The 19,132-nt window shown below is 41.9% G+C and overlaps 1 protein-coding gene across 1 annotated transcript; it reads right to left on the bottom strand.

Moving 5' to 3' along the window:
• Positions 1–11,934: 11,934 nt before the first annotated feature.
• On the bottom strand, positions 11,935–18,683 carry nptx2a (neuronal pentraxin 2a). The gene is made up of 5 exons (XM_067232714.1): positions 18,191–18,683; positions 16,461–16,695; positions 15,569–15,813; positions 13,056–13,235; positions 11,935–12,162 (listed from the first exon to the last, which is right to left on the bottom strand). Exons 1-5 carry the CDS (start codon positions 18,632–18,634, stop codon positions 11,935–11,937), a joined length of 1,332 nt encoding a protein of 443 aa, XP_067088815.1. The 5' UTR covers positions 18,635–18,683.
• Between the last annotated feature and the right edge of the window lie 449 nt (positions 18,684–19,132).

Raw genomic sequence — 19,132 nt, 5'->3', positions numbered from 1 at the left:
AGGATTGTAAAAACTACAATAAAAAAAGTATGAAACACCTCATGGAATTCAGCCTCTTTGATCGTGTGAACAACCTCACTTCCACAGACACTCCAGCGGCAAGACACCACACTCCCATGAAGCCTCTCACTCTTCCTTTGTCTGAGACAGGAGTAGAGCAGCTCGTCTGTTTAGCTACCAAAGCCTCCTGATCGCTCAGGGAGCCTGATGTGTTACTGCCAAAGTGCTTTTTAGCGTTTGCACACACTAATTACTGTCTCTCGCATTCTCTCTCTGCCGTCTCCCCCCCCCCTCCTCCTCCCACACACCCCCAGACCCTGTTCCTTCTCTCAGGAGTGCAACCATTCACCAGAACTCTCAAGGTTTATGTATCCAAAGCACGTTAAAAGGGCAATGGATTTGGCCCGGTCCCTGCGGAACCAACCTTGCTTCAAAGCTGTTTCAGACAAGGGACAGGTTGTCGTTGGGAGCTACTTTCCTCACACTATTTTTTTTTGACGATGGCAAAACCCGCAACATGAACAATTCACTGTCTTTGTTTGACTGAAAGTGGTGAAGTCGAGATTTTCAATGGAGCATGTATCCATGTCTTTGAGTGTTTTGATGTGCGTGAGATTTACAAATCTGTTTGTACTTGGAGTTGTTGCGAGTTGTTAGAGGAGTAGTGATGGGTTCTCCACACGCCAGGATTACTACGAGGTCTGGCCCATACTACTGCTCTCTCTGCATGGAGATGTCTATGGTGCCTATGATATCCTCCTCATTATGGTGAGGAGAGTCATCACACACACACATTCTGTACACACACACACACAGATTAGAACTCAAACTCACAAACACATCAATCCACCCAATGGCATACTCACAAACATCATGACTGTAGAGGGAATTCATTAGAAAACACTGGAAGGTTTGATATGAATTAGGAGAATTGGTTTACAGGGAGGTGTTTGTGTTATTGTTTGTGATAATCACACCCATGCTCTCGGAGAGCGTTACCTAAGCTTGCAAAAAACACCAAATGTTTTGTCTTGATTTGTGGTGGACCTTAGTGAGGTCTCACAGTCCTTTACAATGCTCTAACGGTTCTACTAATGCCATGGGAGTAAGAAAGACATTCTGAGTGGAATAATAAACCATTGAAATTGCCTTTGGCTACAAGCTGAATTGACGTCAACCTGGTTAGTTAAGTGTTCAAACCCATGTCAGAGAAAACCTATTTTGATTCACAATTCAAATGAATTACACTGGGAGCCAGGACTGTTGTCAGGAGTCTTTGATAATACCCTTGTTTCTGACGCACACGTTTGATATTATAGAAGAGTACACCTGGGACCAAGGAGACTTTTGCTGAGGAGTAGCAGCTCAACACTGGAGCCCAAAGCCATGAAGAAAACAACTTTTAGAGCAGTCGGACATTATTTATGCCAAATTGCTTAACAAGTTGCTGCACTTGAAACTCAAGGCAGTGGAGTCTGACCAAATCATGGGCACTGTGGTGCCGCTAAAGAGGGCATCAGAGCACATCTGTGCCAAGTGTCCAACCACTGCAACAACTGTGCCAATCGATAATGCTTTTCTACCATCTGTCTGAAATAGAAGTTCATGCTCTAATATTGATCACATCATGAATTATTCACTGTTTGTCTTGCCAAGTTAGAACTTTACGTACTAGTACAGAATTGGATAGTGCAGATAATCACATGGTGAAAAGATCTGGCAGTTTGTGAGCTTTGTCTCTATGATTCAGTCACTTTGTTTCCTTTCAGCTATGATATTTCAGGTTACAATGTTTACATGTACATGCAGTTAACTTCCAGATCTGTGCCTGAGGCTCTATATTGATATGTACAAGTATGAGGAGCAGGTCGATTCAACATGGCCACAGAGAGTGACCATGAGGGAGGTACAGAGGCTGTATTCACACTGAGGAAAGCTCAGGGTGCAGTTGTATGCATATAAAATCCCTCAAACCGTTTTTCCCTTCCTTCCTTCCTTCCTTCCTTCCTTCCTTCCTTCCTTCCTTCCTTCCTTCCTTCCTTCCTTCCTTCCTTCCTCCCTCACGTCACGTTACGTCACGTCACACACACACACACACACACACACACACACACACACACTACCTCTGGTTAACACACCTGCTTCACAAAGCACATGTGCTTCACACAGCAGTCTAATGTCCTGCTGGGGTCTTGGAGAAACACATGGCCAGCATGAGGAGCTTCACATTGGACAGCTAGGACTGGGATCTTTGGGTGTCTCCATCTCTGGCTCTGTGCCACTCGCTGATTGGAACACTCCTCTATGATCACATCATGTTGTGGAGGCAAATTCAGAAGATTCATCAATCATGGATCAGAAGTTTGTAGAAAAGACCCGGAGTTCCAGAATCAATTTCAAATCAACGGATCGATTTATCAACGGATGTTTATTAAAGCTTCAAGAAGGATACGGAAAATATAAGAGCTAACATCTTCAGTTTGATCACAGTACTTATAGGCCTTAATGAGTGGAATCTCCCCTCCCCTATCTAACACCTTTCCTAGAACTCTTATAATTCTCCAAGAATATTTCTTCATGTTTCTGTTCTTCCTAAACAAGCACAACTAGATCCTGTTTTTGATGTCTCCTACCCATAAATGAGCTGCCCTGCACCCCAAAAATTTGAGTATTCCTGGGGTACTCTATGTATTCCATAACAGTCTATGTTCCCTAAACATGAGATAGCCCCGTGCGTACGGAAACATGTTTCCCATGTTTCTCATCTTCTTCAAAATATTATTCCCCTAACCTCATCGGACTCCTAAACAGCCTTGCACAAGGGAACATTGATGGAACACACTCCCTCATTTGCTTGAGAAGAAAAACAGGCGTTTCATAACGTACTGTAAGTTTTTTTGAGCACATAATCATATCACATTTTTGGAATCTATGTTGTAATTCTGCCACGACAATGTCATTATGCATATCCTGACAGACAGGTCAGATATAAAGATGGTTGTGAGTTCTCACTAACTCCTTGGGTAATCATAGAGAGCCAAAGTGGGCGCTTACTGGGGACCACACAGAGTAATGTCACTAAGCTTCTTTTCTGTGTTTTGTTCAGGGAAAACTCTGATTTTCCCCTTGATCCTGAACCAGATGGGTTCACCTCTAACCAGGGAGAACCGGAAATTCACATTCATAAATCACTGCACGTGGCTCTAAAAATAAACACTTAAATAGCTTTACGTCCACAAATCCCTTCCCTGATGAAAGTCAGATGATCTGTAAATGTCAGAGCAGAGAGAGCTTAATCGTACTGGGACACTATGTATGAATGTGTGTGTCTGTGTTTTGAATCTACGTGTATATTTGAAAGGATGTGTATTACATTGAATGTGTGTGTGCGTGTAAAAGAAACTGTAAGCTTATCTCTGGCAGAATCAATGTGTGAAAGGTTGGATGTGCTTGTCTAGTGGTATGGATGAAGAGCCAGGTAATACAGTTACCAACAGCCAGGCAAAAAAAAACAGACCATTGATATCTGGTTTGTTTTCACAGAGAAAGAGGATCAAAAATCACATCTAGGTTAAAAAACATGTCTGGTTGGAGTTTCATTAAGTAGAACATTTTCCAAAATGAATGATTATGTAATGATTAATCAAGCAGGGTTACAGATTGGGATGTTGACTGGATTTTGGTGGCCACAGGCTAGACAAGTCTCCACTGACAGGGAACAAATCTGCTTAAGATGCTAATGATATGTCACCAGCATGTGGTGCAATCACTGACAAATCAGGTATTAACTGTACAACCTTGAGTACCTCATAGCAGAGGTTTTACCAAGAGGAGGAAGTTTTTATTACATTATCCATTATTATAATTTGTAAATACCTTTTCATATCATTATTTTAAGAATTGAGAATTATCAGTGACTGATCTTGTAAAAAATGAATTATAGTAGGCATTTGCATTGTGCTTGTCATTTCAGAAGCCAAATCTAAAACGTGATAAACAGGTAGGCTATAATTCAAAGGGAGTTGCTTAATAAATAGGGTCATTTCAAAATGGCTTCCAAACAGGGAGAAAGTTCAGCAGACAAGAATACTTTTTGAATAATAATTTCATAAAAGTGGGTTAGAGACTAGTGGAGTTTGTGGTGGGCCTAAGAGTCTAACACATCCAAGAAATGTCAGTTGAATTTCTAGAAGCCTTGGAGAGCTTTCAGTTATTTCTCTGCATTTCCCCCAGAATCATACTTTAATTATCAAGCCAAAGGACATTTTCTGTGGTATGAAAAAAAAAATCTCCCTGTTATGAAGCTCACAAACTGTGTTCTGTGAACATTGAACGTCTGTGTGAGTGTCCTTATAGTTTAATGCTACCATAATTCTTGCCCTCATAGCATTGTGACACCCTTGTTAACAAATTCACTGCTCGTGATTTGACTTTAATTACTTGCTTCGACTTGGATGCACACGGCTTCACAGACATACACATCCTTGGGCGCTGTAGGAAATGCGCACACTGTTATTGCGTCCCTGGAGAATACAAAGCTGGTTGGTTGGCACACATTACGGGGTTGGTTCTGGATAAGAGCGTCAGCTAAATGACTAAATGTTGGTTGGCATTATGTTAAAATGCTATAGTTACAACAACAAAAATGCAACAATATAAACTATTTTGATCTGTAATAGAATACTTTTAGACAATTAATCACTAGGAATGTCTTCTTGTCGCTCTCTCCATTTCTGTTTCTGTGTGTGTGTGTGTGTGTGTGTGTGTTAGCATGTGCAATTGTAGCAAATGCAAACTAGCAAATGCGAAATTGGATTGGCCTTTATTAACAAACATAATTTAAGATTATGAAATGTGAACGTATTTTTACATTATTTTTGCCAAACTGGATTGGAATTTTAAGGAAAGCAACTAGTGGTGGGCCGTTATCGGCGTTAACGCGCTGCGACTCTTATCGGCGATTAAAAAAATATCGCCGTTAATCTATTCTCAAAGTTGGGTTGAGAGCTGGGTCTATACTACGCAAGCTATGATGACTTTCACCTTGATATGCTAAAATATCAACACAATTGTGAAATGTAATGTACAATATTAGCTGATATTATTAAGGAAGTAGGCCCACATCTACTTTCGGAAACGGTAGTCTACTATTTCACTGAAGCATTAGCATGACATTAGCCTCTGTTGCCCGGGCAACACATACTACAGTGGTCTATGATGCATCTGTTTTCAATCGTTAAAATAAACATTCCTCACAAATACATTTTCGTTGTAGGATTTATTATGACATTACATTACAAGTAAACGATTTGTTGGTGAAATTATCATTACCTGTGGTTTCAAACCAGTGTTGCTCACTGCAACGCTGTAGCTTACGCGAGACACACTACAAAAACATCTACACAGATGTTTAGGAAGTCAAACGGCGACAGAACATGTTCGGCACTCCCCTTACTTAAATCAAAAGTCTTTCAATAGGTGAAACTATCTGACTACTAACCTGAATTTCATTGCCACAGCCTAAACTTTGTCAATCTGTTCATGAAAATAATTCATTTCAGCCTAAACCGTACAACGGAACGTTAAATCGAATTCAACCAACGCAATCGCTACCAAGACGAACACAGCAGTAGTCTAGTACTGTACTGTAGTAGAATTTACCGGGGCAGCTTCTCCACACAGGGCTATATCGCATTTTGCGTTGTTACTGACAATGATCGCTATCAGTGAGCTTTTTATGAATGAGCGATTTTCCACTAAATAAATGTCAAGCTTATTTACGTTTTTGGGGGCATTTTTTCAGTTAGCAGATGGTAATGTTTGAATCGCGATTCCATCTTCTACTGCCGGTAACGTCGTAGAATAATCTTCAAAGGGGGTTCTTTATTAATGAATGAATGCAATATGAGTAGGCTAAATGCCTGAAAATATCACGAGAAGGGAAAACTTAAAAGGACGTTTAAGTCATAGAGATTAGGTAAATTTTTACACCGGTCCGCCAAATTTATTCGTTGATTCAGCTATGAGGCTGCCTCTTGCAGGGGAAATGAGAAGACATCATATTTCATTCTACACTTCACTCGTATTTTGAGTTGTAAATGAGCAGCAAAAAAAAGATGCTTTTAAATCTATGTAATCTTTATAAATAATAAGTAGGCCCTATGCATTTTTATATAAAATATACAGAAATATCAGTTGTAAAAATGTCATTAAAAAACGGACCCCTGTGCAACCGACGCAAGCAAGCACACCCTACAATTTCCCCAGAAATTGTACCCTCTCTAGTTGAACATAATTTATTTTCATCACCAATTATCATAGTAGAACAGCTTTCTCAAGCAGTTTGTGATGCATTTTGGAAACAGGAGATGAGCTCCTGGTCTAATGCGCCACCTGGCTTGAGAAACCCGTTCTCAAAGACTTACTTTTAGTCATTATTTGGGTGCCTTCGACGGAATTCAAATGAGCCATTTTAATCTAGATTAATCTAGATTAACGCCAAGATTACAGTGAGATTAATCTAGATTTTTTTTATCGATGCCCACCACTAAAAGCAACATATAATGATAAAAATAGGCTACCTTGAAAAGTTTGATACTCACTTTTACCTCAGGCTTACACACACACATCCTCCCTAAACACCCACCCACAATGAGAAACACAGACACATGCAAACCATATATTTTACTGAATGCCTATGCCTTCAAAATGAGTGTGCAACCAACCCTGCTCACAGTTAACCCAACTTTGTGATTATTATTACGATTATAATTATGTTAGCCAGCTACCATCCCTCATCACAGACTTTCAAATCTTACATGACAATGTAGCTGATTCCTATGTATATTACCTAGAATTAAGACATTTACAATATCTCAATCTAACAGTTTTATAATAGGTTTAGTCTACAAGCCACTTTTTTTACTTTCAATATTATAAAACAGAAATGCCATAACACCATAACAGTTTGTGACTTTCAGATTGTTTCACATAGTAGATGAGTACAGGCCAAAAAAGCAAACATTTAGATTTTTTTGTTTTGTTTCTGTGACCTCAAAAGGTCCAGAAAGGTCCAGCTGTGTGCTAACCAACCTCGGTTGCAAACCAAGCAGAAATTCCAGGTTCGTTAAAGGGAGTTCATTCTACTCCAATGACTGGAAATCCAGACCTCTCCAGTCTGGATTTCGTCTCCACCACAGCACTGAAACTGCATTAGCCAAGGTAGTCAATGATCTACTGTTAGCCTCTGACGCGGGTTCTATCTCTGTCCTGGTTCTTCTAGACCTAAGTGCAGCTTTTGACACAGTGGATCATGAGATTCTCTTGGAACGTATGGAGAACTATGTTGTGATTTCTGGTACGTCACTTCAGTGGTTTAGATCGTAACTATCTGATAGATCACAATATGTTCACTATGATGGCTGCTCATCCAGGAGCTCCACTGTAAAATACGGAGTACCACAGGGTTCAGTTCTAGGCCCTCTGTTATTTTCACTCCATATGCTGCCTTTAGGAAACATAATTAGAAGCTCTGGGGTATTTTCACTGTTATGCAGATGATACTCAGCTATATATGTCTATAAAGTCTGGAGAATTTCACATGCTATGGAAAATGTGTTTCTAGGTTGAGAGCTTGGATGACTGCAAATTTCCTTCTTCTAAATTTGGATAAAACCGAGGTTCAAATTTTCGGTCCTAAAAACAATATATAGAAATAATTTTTCCAATCTGACCTTAGACCTAGACGGCGTCAAAGTCTCTCAAAGCCAGCTTGTAAACATTTTTGGAGTCACAATGGACCCAGACCTTTGGTTTGAGTACCATATTAAGCAAATTACCACAACTGCATTTTTCCATCTACGTAATATTGCCAAAATACGAAAATGTATTTCAAAGGATGATGCTGAAAAACTAATACATGCATTTGTTACGTCCCGATTGGACTATTGCAATGTGTTGTTCTCTGGCCTCCCAATTACCCACCTAAAATTTTTACAGCGGGTGCAAAATGCTGCTGCTAGACTATTGACCAGAACAAGAAAGTTTGATCACATAACATCTACTCTTGTCTCTCTACACTGGCTCCCTATCCAAGCCAGAGCTGACTTCAAAGTTCTACTACTAACCTACAAATCTCTGCATGGATTGGCACCACTGTACCTCTCCGGTCTCCTTGCACCCTATTGCCCCGCAAGGACACTTAGATCTCAAGATGCTGGCTATCTGGTGGTTCCCAAAATTAAGAGAAAAACAGCTGGAGGTAGGGCGTTCTCATATAGAGCACCTCTTCTCTGGAACAAATTACCTGTCTCAATTAAGGAGTCTGATACTGTTTCGACATTTAAAATGAGGTTAAAAACGTTATTGTTTAGTCAATTCTACGACTGTCAAAGGTAAGTATGTTACCAGTTGGAGGCAACGGGGGACGGGTTGTTTCCATCCTTATTCTATAAGTATAACTTATTTTAGAGTTCTCTTCCCCTGGAACAGATTTCATGTTCCAACCGAGGGGGGCTGTCGCTGTCTTGGTGTGTGGGGCTGCATCAAATACCCCTTTTTTGCTCTGTTAAATTGCTGCACCAGTCCACACTTGACCGGTGGGGATCTCATTCTATTATGACTGTAACTGTTAGCTGCTCCTGGCATTCTCTAATCCCTGCTCTCCTCTCTCTGTCCCCCCCACACACATCCCTTGTGGTGTGGGGGGTTTGAGTTGTCAGCACCTGCCTGGTCGTCAGTCGGCCAACGCTGGACCTGGTCCCGAGTCTCCCGGTCCTGTCCTACATCTATAAAGTTGAACAATGGTTTTTGGTGTTTCAAAACCCATCGACACTGTATGACTATGTTTAGCCTGTGTTCTGCTCCTCTCTCTCACCAACTGTCTCTGGAGGAGGGGATCCCTCTCTGAATTGCTCCTCCCAAGGTTTCTTCCATTTTTTCTCCTGTTGAGTTTTTCTGGGAGTTTTTCCTTGTCTTCCTTGAGGGTTTAGGTTGGTTGAGGGGCAGTTCTATGGGCGTATGTTTAGCCCTCTGTGACATGCTTGCGTGTAAAAAGGGCTATACAAATACATTTCATTTGAATTTGATTTGAATGACAAAAAAGTCAATAACGCAAGTTGATCCATCATGCTCTGACTTAGAACACCAACCACCCTTCAGATGAACATCTAAATGAATCATATCCCTCAGAGACCAATACATCTCTGCACTCTTTTAGGTGTCAGTCAAATTCCCCCTCCAATAAAATGTGATTGCCATATTCCCCATGTGGTGGGATAATTTGTCAAATGTAAAAAGAAAGCTTCTGGAAACCTTGCCTGCAGCTTTAAAAGGAAGTTTTATTCTCCCTAAAACAGTCTGCAATGCAGTGCAATAGCTGACTTGTACATTTACAAAAGTTCTTAAATGTCAGAAGAATATCAAAAGAAAACAAATTAGCTTTATTCTTTATTTATTGTCTGTAATTGCAGATCAACTCACAGTGGTGTCACTGTAGTGCAGGCAGCACATTAATTAGCTACAGGCTCAAAACACACAACTGTGAAAGGCAGGGCAAGCTCTCACGTGGCCTACAGTGCACCACATCCTTATAATCCACATGTAGAGATTTTCCTTTCCACCTGGAAGGCTGCCAGCATCAGGGATTTCTGGGCTTTTGACAACATTTTCTCTCCAGAGATAAAAAGGAGTATACATCTATCCCCAGTGTGGCTTGGTGTCTATTGGCCGTACTGTTTTTTAAAAGCTAGCAGAATGGACACACAGAATTGTTGCCTTCCTTTGTGTTTTCCTTTGTATTGTATCTCCAACCTTGAAAGAACCATGTCCCAACTGTGGCATGCACATGCCCGCAAAAACCAGTCAAGTTAAGTGGGTGGATAATTGTTGAAAAAAGTCTGTCTCCGTAACATTTACGTAATGTTCATGTGATCATTTTCAAATTTTTATTTGGTGCAAAAGGACATTGAACCACACTGCATAAGAATGTGAAACATTTATATATAGGAAGGTGGCTTGAAAGCAACAATAAATCTAATATTATTTTTTTTAATCTTCCCATACATAAGTCGTCTTGTAATACAAAAAAATAAAATACATTTTCTTCAAACTAAATGCTTGATAGATCGGTAAAACAAAAGCACATTTGGTGGGCAAAAAAGGCAATATAACAAACAATAGCATCTTGCTGGTGAACTAAAATGATGCGTATAAAGAAACACTACAGGAAAATGTGCTATTCAATTACATTCACAGAACAAATACAAAGACATTCAAATGTGGTACATGTTCACAAATAACGTAATTAGAACGTTAAACGTGCACCCCTTTACAACATTCCATTGCTGTCCAGTGTTCTACTGCGTTCTTCACTGATGAACATCAGGCTGTTGAAGTCTTCATAAACTTCTTTCTTTGCTTCCGAATATCCAAGATATTTTCTTTTAAGATTAATAACAGTTTGCTCACCCTTTTTGCCACACTAATTTCCTATAACAAATGGGAGATTCATTCACAGGCATTTTGGTATTATTGTAACTATACTGTACACGAAATGTGAGCACATTGAAGCTAAGTGGACTCTTGTCAATTGTCAGCACAATATTGAGGACCAGAAGCAGACTAGAAGAAGCGTAAAATGTATTCATAATGTGATTAGTTTTGATCTGCAAGGATAAAGTGGAAGTTGATATCTGTGGTATAATTTTGTTCTGTCTCTGGCAATAAAACAACTTACATTGTGCTGGTCCAAGCATATAGATGATTATCTGTTGCAACAACATTCAAATAAGGTGTGACATGACCTTGTAAAACCGTCAGGTCTTTTGTCATCAGGACACAAATTTGCATTGTGAACATATAAATTACATTGCAGGGCATTACTTAGGCCTAAGCAGATGCCAACATATAATTAACTTTACGGTCAACCAAACCATACTCTTTAATAATTTGTTCATGTAGATATTCAGCCTACAGATTAAGGATTCTTTGTGGAAGGTGATCCCTGGCCTGTCCCTTTCCTGGGCTCTTACAGCCTGCCAGGCCTGGGCAGCTTTCCTGCTTTACTTTAAACCTGTGCGAGCAATGGTTAGAACCCACACACAAAGCTGCTTGGCATGGCAGCAACCCAAGGGGCCAAGGGAGAGAGAGAGAGATGTATTAGAGCAGATTTACAAGAACGTGTGTGTCCTTACCACTGCTAATCTCTGGGCTTTTGACATGCGAGAGTGGGCCGATGCGTGGGTGAATATATACACACACACACACCCGCTCACAAACCTGTGTGTACAAAAAACAAACATAAATCTCTTCCCTCACAAAAACATGCACAGGTATTTTTCTGTCCACTAAAACTGGCTACAGCCCACACTCATGCACAATGCTTTGATGCCTACAACTGAAGTGTTTTACCTTCCACTGGTCTTTTTTCATCAAAGTTCAGTTTTTGCTCTTTTACTGTGTGCCACAAATATGGAACTAATTTCATTGAACCTGCCATGCAGCTCAGATCCATGGTGATCAACAGCGTAACAAAAATGTCTATAGTCAATATTAGCTCACATTCAACTGATAAAACAGAGTTGCCACTGCCCACCTACTCAATGGGTTTGTGGTTGTTAAAGGTAAGGCAGTATATTCAGACAAGTCAAGATATTGATATTCAACATAATGGCAGTATGAGAATCAGAGTCCGTTGGTAATCTGTCAGAATCATCTCCATTTTACAATGTGAGTCTCTTCAGAACAGATTAATTTTGTCACAAAAGATAAATGTGGAGATCAAGGAGACGACCCATGTTTGTAGTATAAAGTCTACAGCAGTGCTTCTACCCATGCACTGCAACCTCATTTCAGTCAAGAAGTTTTCAAAACAGCCCAGAGCTTAGTTCAACTTCTGTCAGGATCCCAGACACGCAACAGCCGCATGTCAAAGTCTTACGGATCAAACACACGGTCTTCACAAATCTCCAGAGCGGCCTTGGTGGCGCCTCCCAGCACCTCCACGTTGGCATCCGTCCATGGCACCACGTTGCCGGGCATGTAAGAGGAGCAATTGGCCATGCCCATGATGTCCACAGGCCGTAGGACCCGGTCCCACATGTTGAACTGGCTCAGCTCGCCCACAAACGCCTGGGTGGCATCGAAATGCCCGCCAACAATGTCCTGCAGGGCCAGACAGAGAGATGGAGCAATGGTCTTGAGCTTTATAATTCAGTTGTGCTACGTAACAAAGACTTTCACTTGACAATTTCTCTCTTATCTTGGCAATTCTCATTTCATAAAGTGTCAGTCTTAAAACGTAAAACGTACCAACATATTAATGAGCAGTATTGTGACAGTACTGTTTTACATGAATGACATTAGTTTTAGCAGATAGCTGTTTTAACCCTTGTGTTATCTTCGGGTCATTCTGACCCATCAGTCATTGTGACCCACCATTGTATTGCGACAACTTTACCGCATACAAAAACAAAGTGAAGCATTTTCTTTTAACTGATGGGCTGTCTCAGACCCCCTACATTGCGAAGGTTAAAAGAAAATTATTTTTATTTGTTTTTGTATTGGGTAAAATTGGGTAAACACAACGATGGTTCGTTATGAACCTTTGGGTCATGTGACCCGAAGGCAGCACAAGGGTTAAGGCTTCAGTTGTTGCATAACGTGCTTTACTTTCACTGTTCAGCATTAGTAGATTCCTTTGTTTCAACACATATAATGTTAACATCCAGAGCTGGTCAGGTACTGTTACATTCATGGATTGCCATTGGGATTATCAGTACTACATCTCCATGGCGATGGTTGATATCCGGTGTAGTGACACAGTTCCACAGCTCCTGCGGGAATGATGCTGTTTGATGCCAGGATGTGAGGTCATTCTGACGAGCTGGGTATAGCGTGAGAAGAACTTTGCTGTCTCTATTCCCCTGATATCTCTCCCTCCCTGCTCTCTCTTTCTCCAGGGAGACGCACATATAGATGTGATGAGAGTCATCCCACACACACACACACACACACACATGCACACACCCTACCCTCCACCCCTTCCCTTTTCTCACCTGCTCCTGGCCCAGAATAATGACTCCTCCAGGTTTAATTGGGTGCCAGGGGGCCAGGTTGTCTCCAGTGCCCAGGCGTTCGCCATCCTGATAGGCCTCCCAGAAGCCATCCCGAGTCGTCCAGGTGATACAGATGTGGTGCCAACGTCCGTCGCTTACTGATAGGGGCAGCTGGGCCACCTGAGAAAAGGCAAGGGTGGCCAAGTGTCAACTAGACTGTAAGTGTGCAAGGACAAGACTTAGCAACTCGGGCCAAGACATCGAAAGACTTAAGTAGATAATAACCGAGGCTTAGGTACACCAAGCCAAGATTTGGCATGCAAGGCCAAGAATTTGTAAGAGAGGACGATACTGAAGGATGATAGGGAGTCAGGTGGCTGAGCGGTTAGGGAATCGGGCTAGTAATCTGAAAGTTGCCAGTTCGATTCCTGGCCGTGCGAAATAACGTTGTGTCCTTGGGCGAGGCACTTCACCCTACTTGCCTCGGGGGAATGTCCCTGTACTTACTGTAAGTCGCTCTGGATAAGAGCGTCTGCTACATGACTAATGTAAATGTACTTAGCAGGAAAGGCCAATAGGGATGTCTATGATCAGCTGATCCATTTAAAGAAGGGTCCGACATCTCTAAGGGGGTAGGATTTCGAGTAAACAAGGAGGGATAGTGAGTGGGCTTTCTGCGTCAGTAAATATCACCTCAATTATGTAACCCAGGGGCTCATCTGGGGTCAGTGAACAGCAGTAGTTATTATAGCTGTAATGACATCTGTTATAAATGGGACAATGTAGTATAAAAGCCAGGAATATTTCAAACAAGGATCAAAAGCAGCAACCCTTGCAACAAAACAACAACATTACAGCTTTATTGAGATCAGTGACTTCATGTTCCATTGAGAGTAAGTCACAGGGGAGCTCTTGAGTAATATTCTCATTAGATTAGAATGACAGCACAAAGCTGAGAGAGAATAACGGGAGGTAGGCTGCAATGTTGATGGCTCTTTCTACCATCTCATAATATCACTCGCAGAAAGCAGACCTATGAGACCAAAGGTCTTGCGTCAAATTGCCTTTGAGCCTAAGCCAATCACAGAGTGCTTTGACACCAGCTGACTCCATTATCTCTTTCTAAGTCTCTAATCTTATGTCAACAAATGCAAACTGTAGGTTTCAGATAAGGTGAGAAGCTAGAGTTGTTATTATAATTATGTGTTTGTTTATGGATTTCTAATCGTGTAACAAAGGCAAAGAAAGTGATTTTGTAAGCTGCATAATGTTAATATTACTGGCACCCACAGGGTGCCACAGACACAAAGTGTGTCTTGAGTCCATACTGATCTTCTGCATATTGCATGATACTTTCACAACAGTGATATTGACCAAAATTACAACCACAGCTTCACATTACCTGTAACCTCAGTCTGGTTATTGAGTATTCCGGAAGCGACTGTGAAGGGATTCATGTACCCCGTTAATTCTGTGCGGGCCTTTCCATTTGTGTAAAAACAAAAAGCAGACAAAAAGATATCGATTTCTGTTTTTGTCTTCCATATTTTCTCATAATGATGTTATGTTGTTGAGACAATTTAACCTGCTGATTCTGTTACAGATGTAGACCCCAAAGCCCTGTCTGAATTGATAGAATTTGGCTGTACTCAGTACAGTTTTTAAAATGGTTCAATTTATGTATTTATGTTGTGCGCAATGTGTAGAAGCGATCTGTAGCCATCCCTTAGTAACCCCAGCACTATCTCCCTTTGGGGTTTATTACCACTATGAACATATTCTATTCTGGCTGTACTTTACAGTGATCATATTCACCATGTTGCCTTATCTTTGGTACTGTACTGAACTAACTATCCTCCATTGCTTCACTACATTTTACTCTTACTCTGCAGCTCTATGATATCCTTACTCTCCTTATCATCTCTCTCTCTCTATTACTCTTCTCTCTCTCCTGTCAGACACACACATGTATAATGCATGGCGAAGGGAGAGCTGTAGGGAGTCCTGTCTATGCCAATAAGCCAGATTCCGAACATAAACAAAAAAATATACCCCAATGACCCAATGCGTTTCATAACTTCAGCCAAACTGATATCCTCTCATCGTCTCAGAAGCCATGCTTCTGCGATAAACCAACAGCAACAATCCAACATTTAATACTACCCATTCAAACATCTCCATTGCCATATTTGTATTCCTTTGAAGGCAGAACCCACTGCAATATTTATTTCTAGCCCTTTGAGCCTGAATTGTCTTGATTCTGAAGGAATTGTCAATAACTAGACCTCAATCATGTAAAACATTCAGTAGGGGACAAACCTGAAGGTACGATACGATCAAAGAAATCCAATTCCTACTGGAGATCCATTTCAAAGAACAATTACTATCGTAATATAATATAGGATGTGAACTATTTGTCATCCCTGTGGATGTGCCACTTGACATCCATGATATCCATGGCAGCGATGATACGTTCCTACAGAAAGGTCTGAGAGACTCCAGGGTGATCTTACCTTGTCATTGACCAGCAGCTCTATGGGGTTAATCCCCCACTCTATCAGAACGATTTCATTAGCCTGTCCTGGGACGCCGTAGGAGAAAGGGGTCCCTATACCCGGGCTGGCGCTGGACTTCAGCCACATACACACGGTGAAGGCGTACATCTCAGGCAGACTCTTCTTGATGCGTCCGTACAGGTAGTTGGTACGCAGTGGCAGGGACACCTTGAAGTCCTCAGGCGACTTAAATGCGTTGTTACCTGCAGGCAGAGGGTCGTGGAGGGAATACGTTTAGATTCACAGGCTGGCAGTGTAGACATCCTGACATGCTGCGGACGGGAAGATGGGATGAGTGGAGGAGAAGATTTGTTTATTTAAGAAAATGAGGTTTTGAGTGCTGGTGGAGAACACGGACTGTTTGACATTCATGATGTTTGAGTATCAGACCACCATGTCATGATGTGTCAGTCAGAGATAAGCATGTTCCAGAGAGAGGTAGTAAAGAGAATAAGAGATAGGGAGGGAAGCAGAGCAGAGAATAAGAGAGTGCGAGTAGGAAAGCTCAGAGGCAGAATGTTGAAAGAAGTTATAGAGCGAGCGAGGGGGAGAAACTGAGACAGAGAGAGCATAGGCAAAAAATGTGTGTGCGAGAGAGAGAGGGCAGAGACATAGATGGACAAGGTCAGACTCACTGTTGTGTTTTAGACCACTTCACCATTACTGCTGTTATAGTAACCTCGATTAAAAAACATATTGTTCCCTCCATCCACCTGTGTGTGGTGTACTCTGCAGCTGAACCCTAACATGTGTCGTAGTTGCCTTATCATATGGACCCAAGACTTAAGCCGCCTAAAGCATCATCCAACATAAACATCCATATGAAGGACAAGAAGAGAAGGAGACGTACTCCTCTCCAACTCGGTGATCCTCTCCAGCAGGGAGCTGAGGGTGCTCTCTGTGCGCTGGCGGTGGGCCGCAGTGTCGTTGTAGAGCTGGCTCTTCTCCTCCTCCAGCTCGGCCACCTTCTTCAGCAGCTGGCTCTCCAGCGCTCCCAGACGTCTCCTCAGGAGCTCCCTCAGCTCTGCCGGGAAGGAGGCTCCGCCCCTGCCGCCGCTGCCTGACATGTTAGAGCGCTGCTGCTGCTGAAAGAAAGGGGGGAGAGAGAGAGAGAGAGAGAGAGAGAGAGAGGAGAGGAGAGAGAGAGAGAGAGAGAGAGAGAGAGAGAGAGAGAGAGAGAGAGAGAGAGAGAGAGAGGGAGAGGGAGAGGGAGAGGGAGAGGGAGAGGGAGAGATTGAGAGAGAGTTAATCTCCATATACATGTTACGCTCATTCAGCTGTTTAGAAAACAGGACAGAACCAAAAATCCTCTGCACCTTTCAGGTCAAACATCTGTTTAGCACCCTCATTTTTAATGGTGAGGGGGATTCAGTCCATCTGTTCCAATGTGATTAGTTTCTCCCGCATGCACAGACACTGTCGCACACACACATCTACACCCACACACATCTACACACACACACATACAAACATATATTACTGACCTACACTTATTACTAGCACACTCTCGTGGGTGGCCTATGAGTTACATTGATCTAGCCACAGCAGTTATGCTAAGAAGGTTCAGATCAATGCAGACATGATTAAAAAATAACATTTTATGTGTCATATATTATCACTGCTGCAATGTATCATTGATTTGATGATGGCATTAAAATGTTCATCATTGCGTTGATCATTGATGACAGAGAGAAAGAGAGGGAGAGAGAGATGGATGGATGGAACAGTGCAGAGACAGCATCATTATTTTATAGTGTGCGTCATGTAATGGTTTAATACTGGAACAAGGATTATTATTAAATATTTACAACTGATGACGATAAAGCCCCAAAACACTTGTAAGATCAGTGCCCAGATTGCATCGAGCACCAGGCATGACCTCAATATCAGGCGATTGAGATTGTCGGCCCACATGGATTTATTGAAAGCTGCTCTGGAGGTAGTTGATGTACTGTGGGGTTTGGAGAACAGCCTGGACCCACATTTACTATCTGCATGATAGATTAGATTTACTAAACTAATATCCACTATCTTGCTTCCTTTCGCAAAGTATACTGCTTTTGTTTCAAGGGATTGCATCAATGGTGCATGTATCAGTATGTATACAATGTAACCAGACATAATTCCCACATTGCTCGCATGTTTGACTAATGTTTCTAATTTTACATTTACAAATTCATATCTCTGTGCCATGTGGTCTGCTGGCATGACAGCAGTGACACTGATTTCTGTCATTCATTTTTTATTAATTGAGTACATTCTTAATCTTTGAGAGTATTCAGCTGTGATTGTTGAATGATAAACGGGATTCCTTGCTTTGACACTGTTACATGCGTCTTTGATCACAGTGTGCTGTGTACGTGCTCTGGCGCAGAGTCTGCTGCACAGATTATCAGACATAATAGGGCAGAATTTAGGTGCTGAACACGCACGCGCACACATAACAAACGCGTCGCAGTATGGTGTCTGTATATAAATGTGTGTTTGTGTATGTTCATTAATACCAAGTCATTTAGAAGTATGACTGAATTAAAATAATGTGCAGTATATGCATGATGTGACCCTGTTGAGTGCCCTCACCTCCAGGTTCTCCAGACGCCCCTTCAGGCTCTGCATGGTTTTTCCTAGCTGGTCTATGGTCTCCGCTGGGTCTCGTGGCAGGTCACCCATGGTGTTTTTGCTGTATTCCTTCCGCCTGGAGCTTTGACCCCGGGACTTGCTCGAGTCATCGGCAGCCGCCTCGCAGCGGGCAAGTTTAGAGTTCAGTTCCTTGATGGTCCCTTGTTGGCTGACGATAGTCTCCTTTTGCTGAAGAATGGTCTCACGGAGTTGGATGATGGTGGTTCTCAGTTCGTCCTCCACGGGACTGGTATTCTGGATGCGGTTTCCGGGGGAGCCCAGCGGACAGCCAGGCTCTGCGCCCGGAGGAATGGCAGAGCAGACGAAGCGGCTACCTGTCGCATCATTTGCGCTAACCGTGCGTCCACCCAAAAGGTATAAAATTCCAACTATTAAAGCATGCATACTCGAATGACTGTAAGCCCTAAGTCGTTGTTTCTTGCGAAAAGTCTCCTTTCACACACTTACACACGTTTAAAATATATGTTGAAATTACAAACTTCTCATGCTTTTATCGCCAACTGGATAAATTGAGCAGTTGTATACATCTTTGATTGGAAACTGACACAAGAGTATCTAATTGAAGTTAACAATACATCTTAATAGTTTCAGTTAAAAAATCGTAGACTGTACCTGTAACCTTTACAGAAATGTTAAAAATAAAATCCACTTTAAATCTTATAAGGAAGTTGAACAAAGACACAGTCCAGCGCAGGTTTTTATAGAGAACGAGCTCCGTTAGTTTGAAACGGTTGTTTCTACTCCGGTAGGTTTGTTTCTGAATGGTGCTGAAAAGACAGTGATCTCGCTTTAACAGATTAATATAGGGCGCGCGCACAGGCGCATCCGCTCATCGTCTGTTCACTCTGAGTTTTGGCTACGTCACCAGATCCCGGCAGATAC

The sequence above is a fragment of the Osmerus mordax genome, chromosome 3 (genome assembly GCF_038355195.1).
Source record: "Osmerus mordax isolate fOsmMor3 chromosome 3, fOsmMor3.pri, whole genome shotgun sequence".
Classification (NCBI taxonomy): Eukaryota; Metazoa; Chordata; class Actinopteri; order Osmeriformes; family Osmeridae; genus Osmerus; species Osmerus mordax.
The sequence above is the reverse complement of the archived record's forward strand: the minus strand, read 5'-3'. Positions and strand labels throughout refer to the sequence as shown.

Bases quoted from the DNA above. Each gene is read 5' to 3' on its own strand.
- nptx2a (XM_067232714.1), bottom strand. From the start codon at position 18,634: ATGCATGCTTTAATAGTTGGAATTTTATACCTTTTGGGTGGACGCACG. The intron at 16,696-18,190 runs GTGAGGGCACTC...CCTTTCTTTCAG, and splicing joins GGCGTCTGGAGAACCTGGAG to CAGCAGCAGCGCTCTAACAT. The intron at 15,814-16,460 runs GTACGTCTCCTT...CTCTGCCTGCAG, and splicing joins GATCACCGAGTTGGAGAGGA to GTAACAACGCATTTAAGTCG.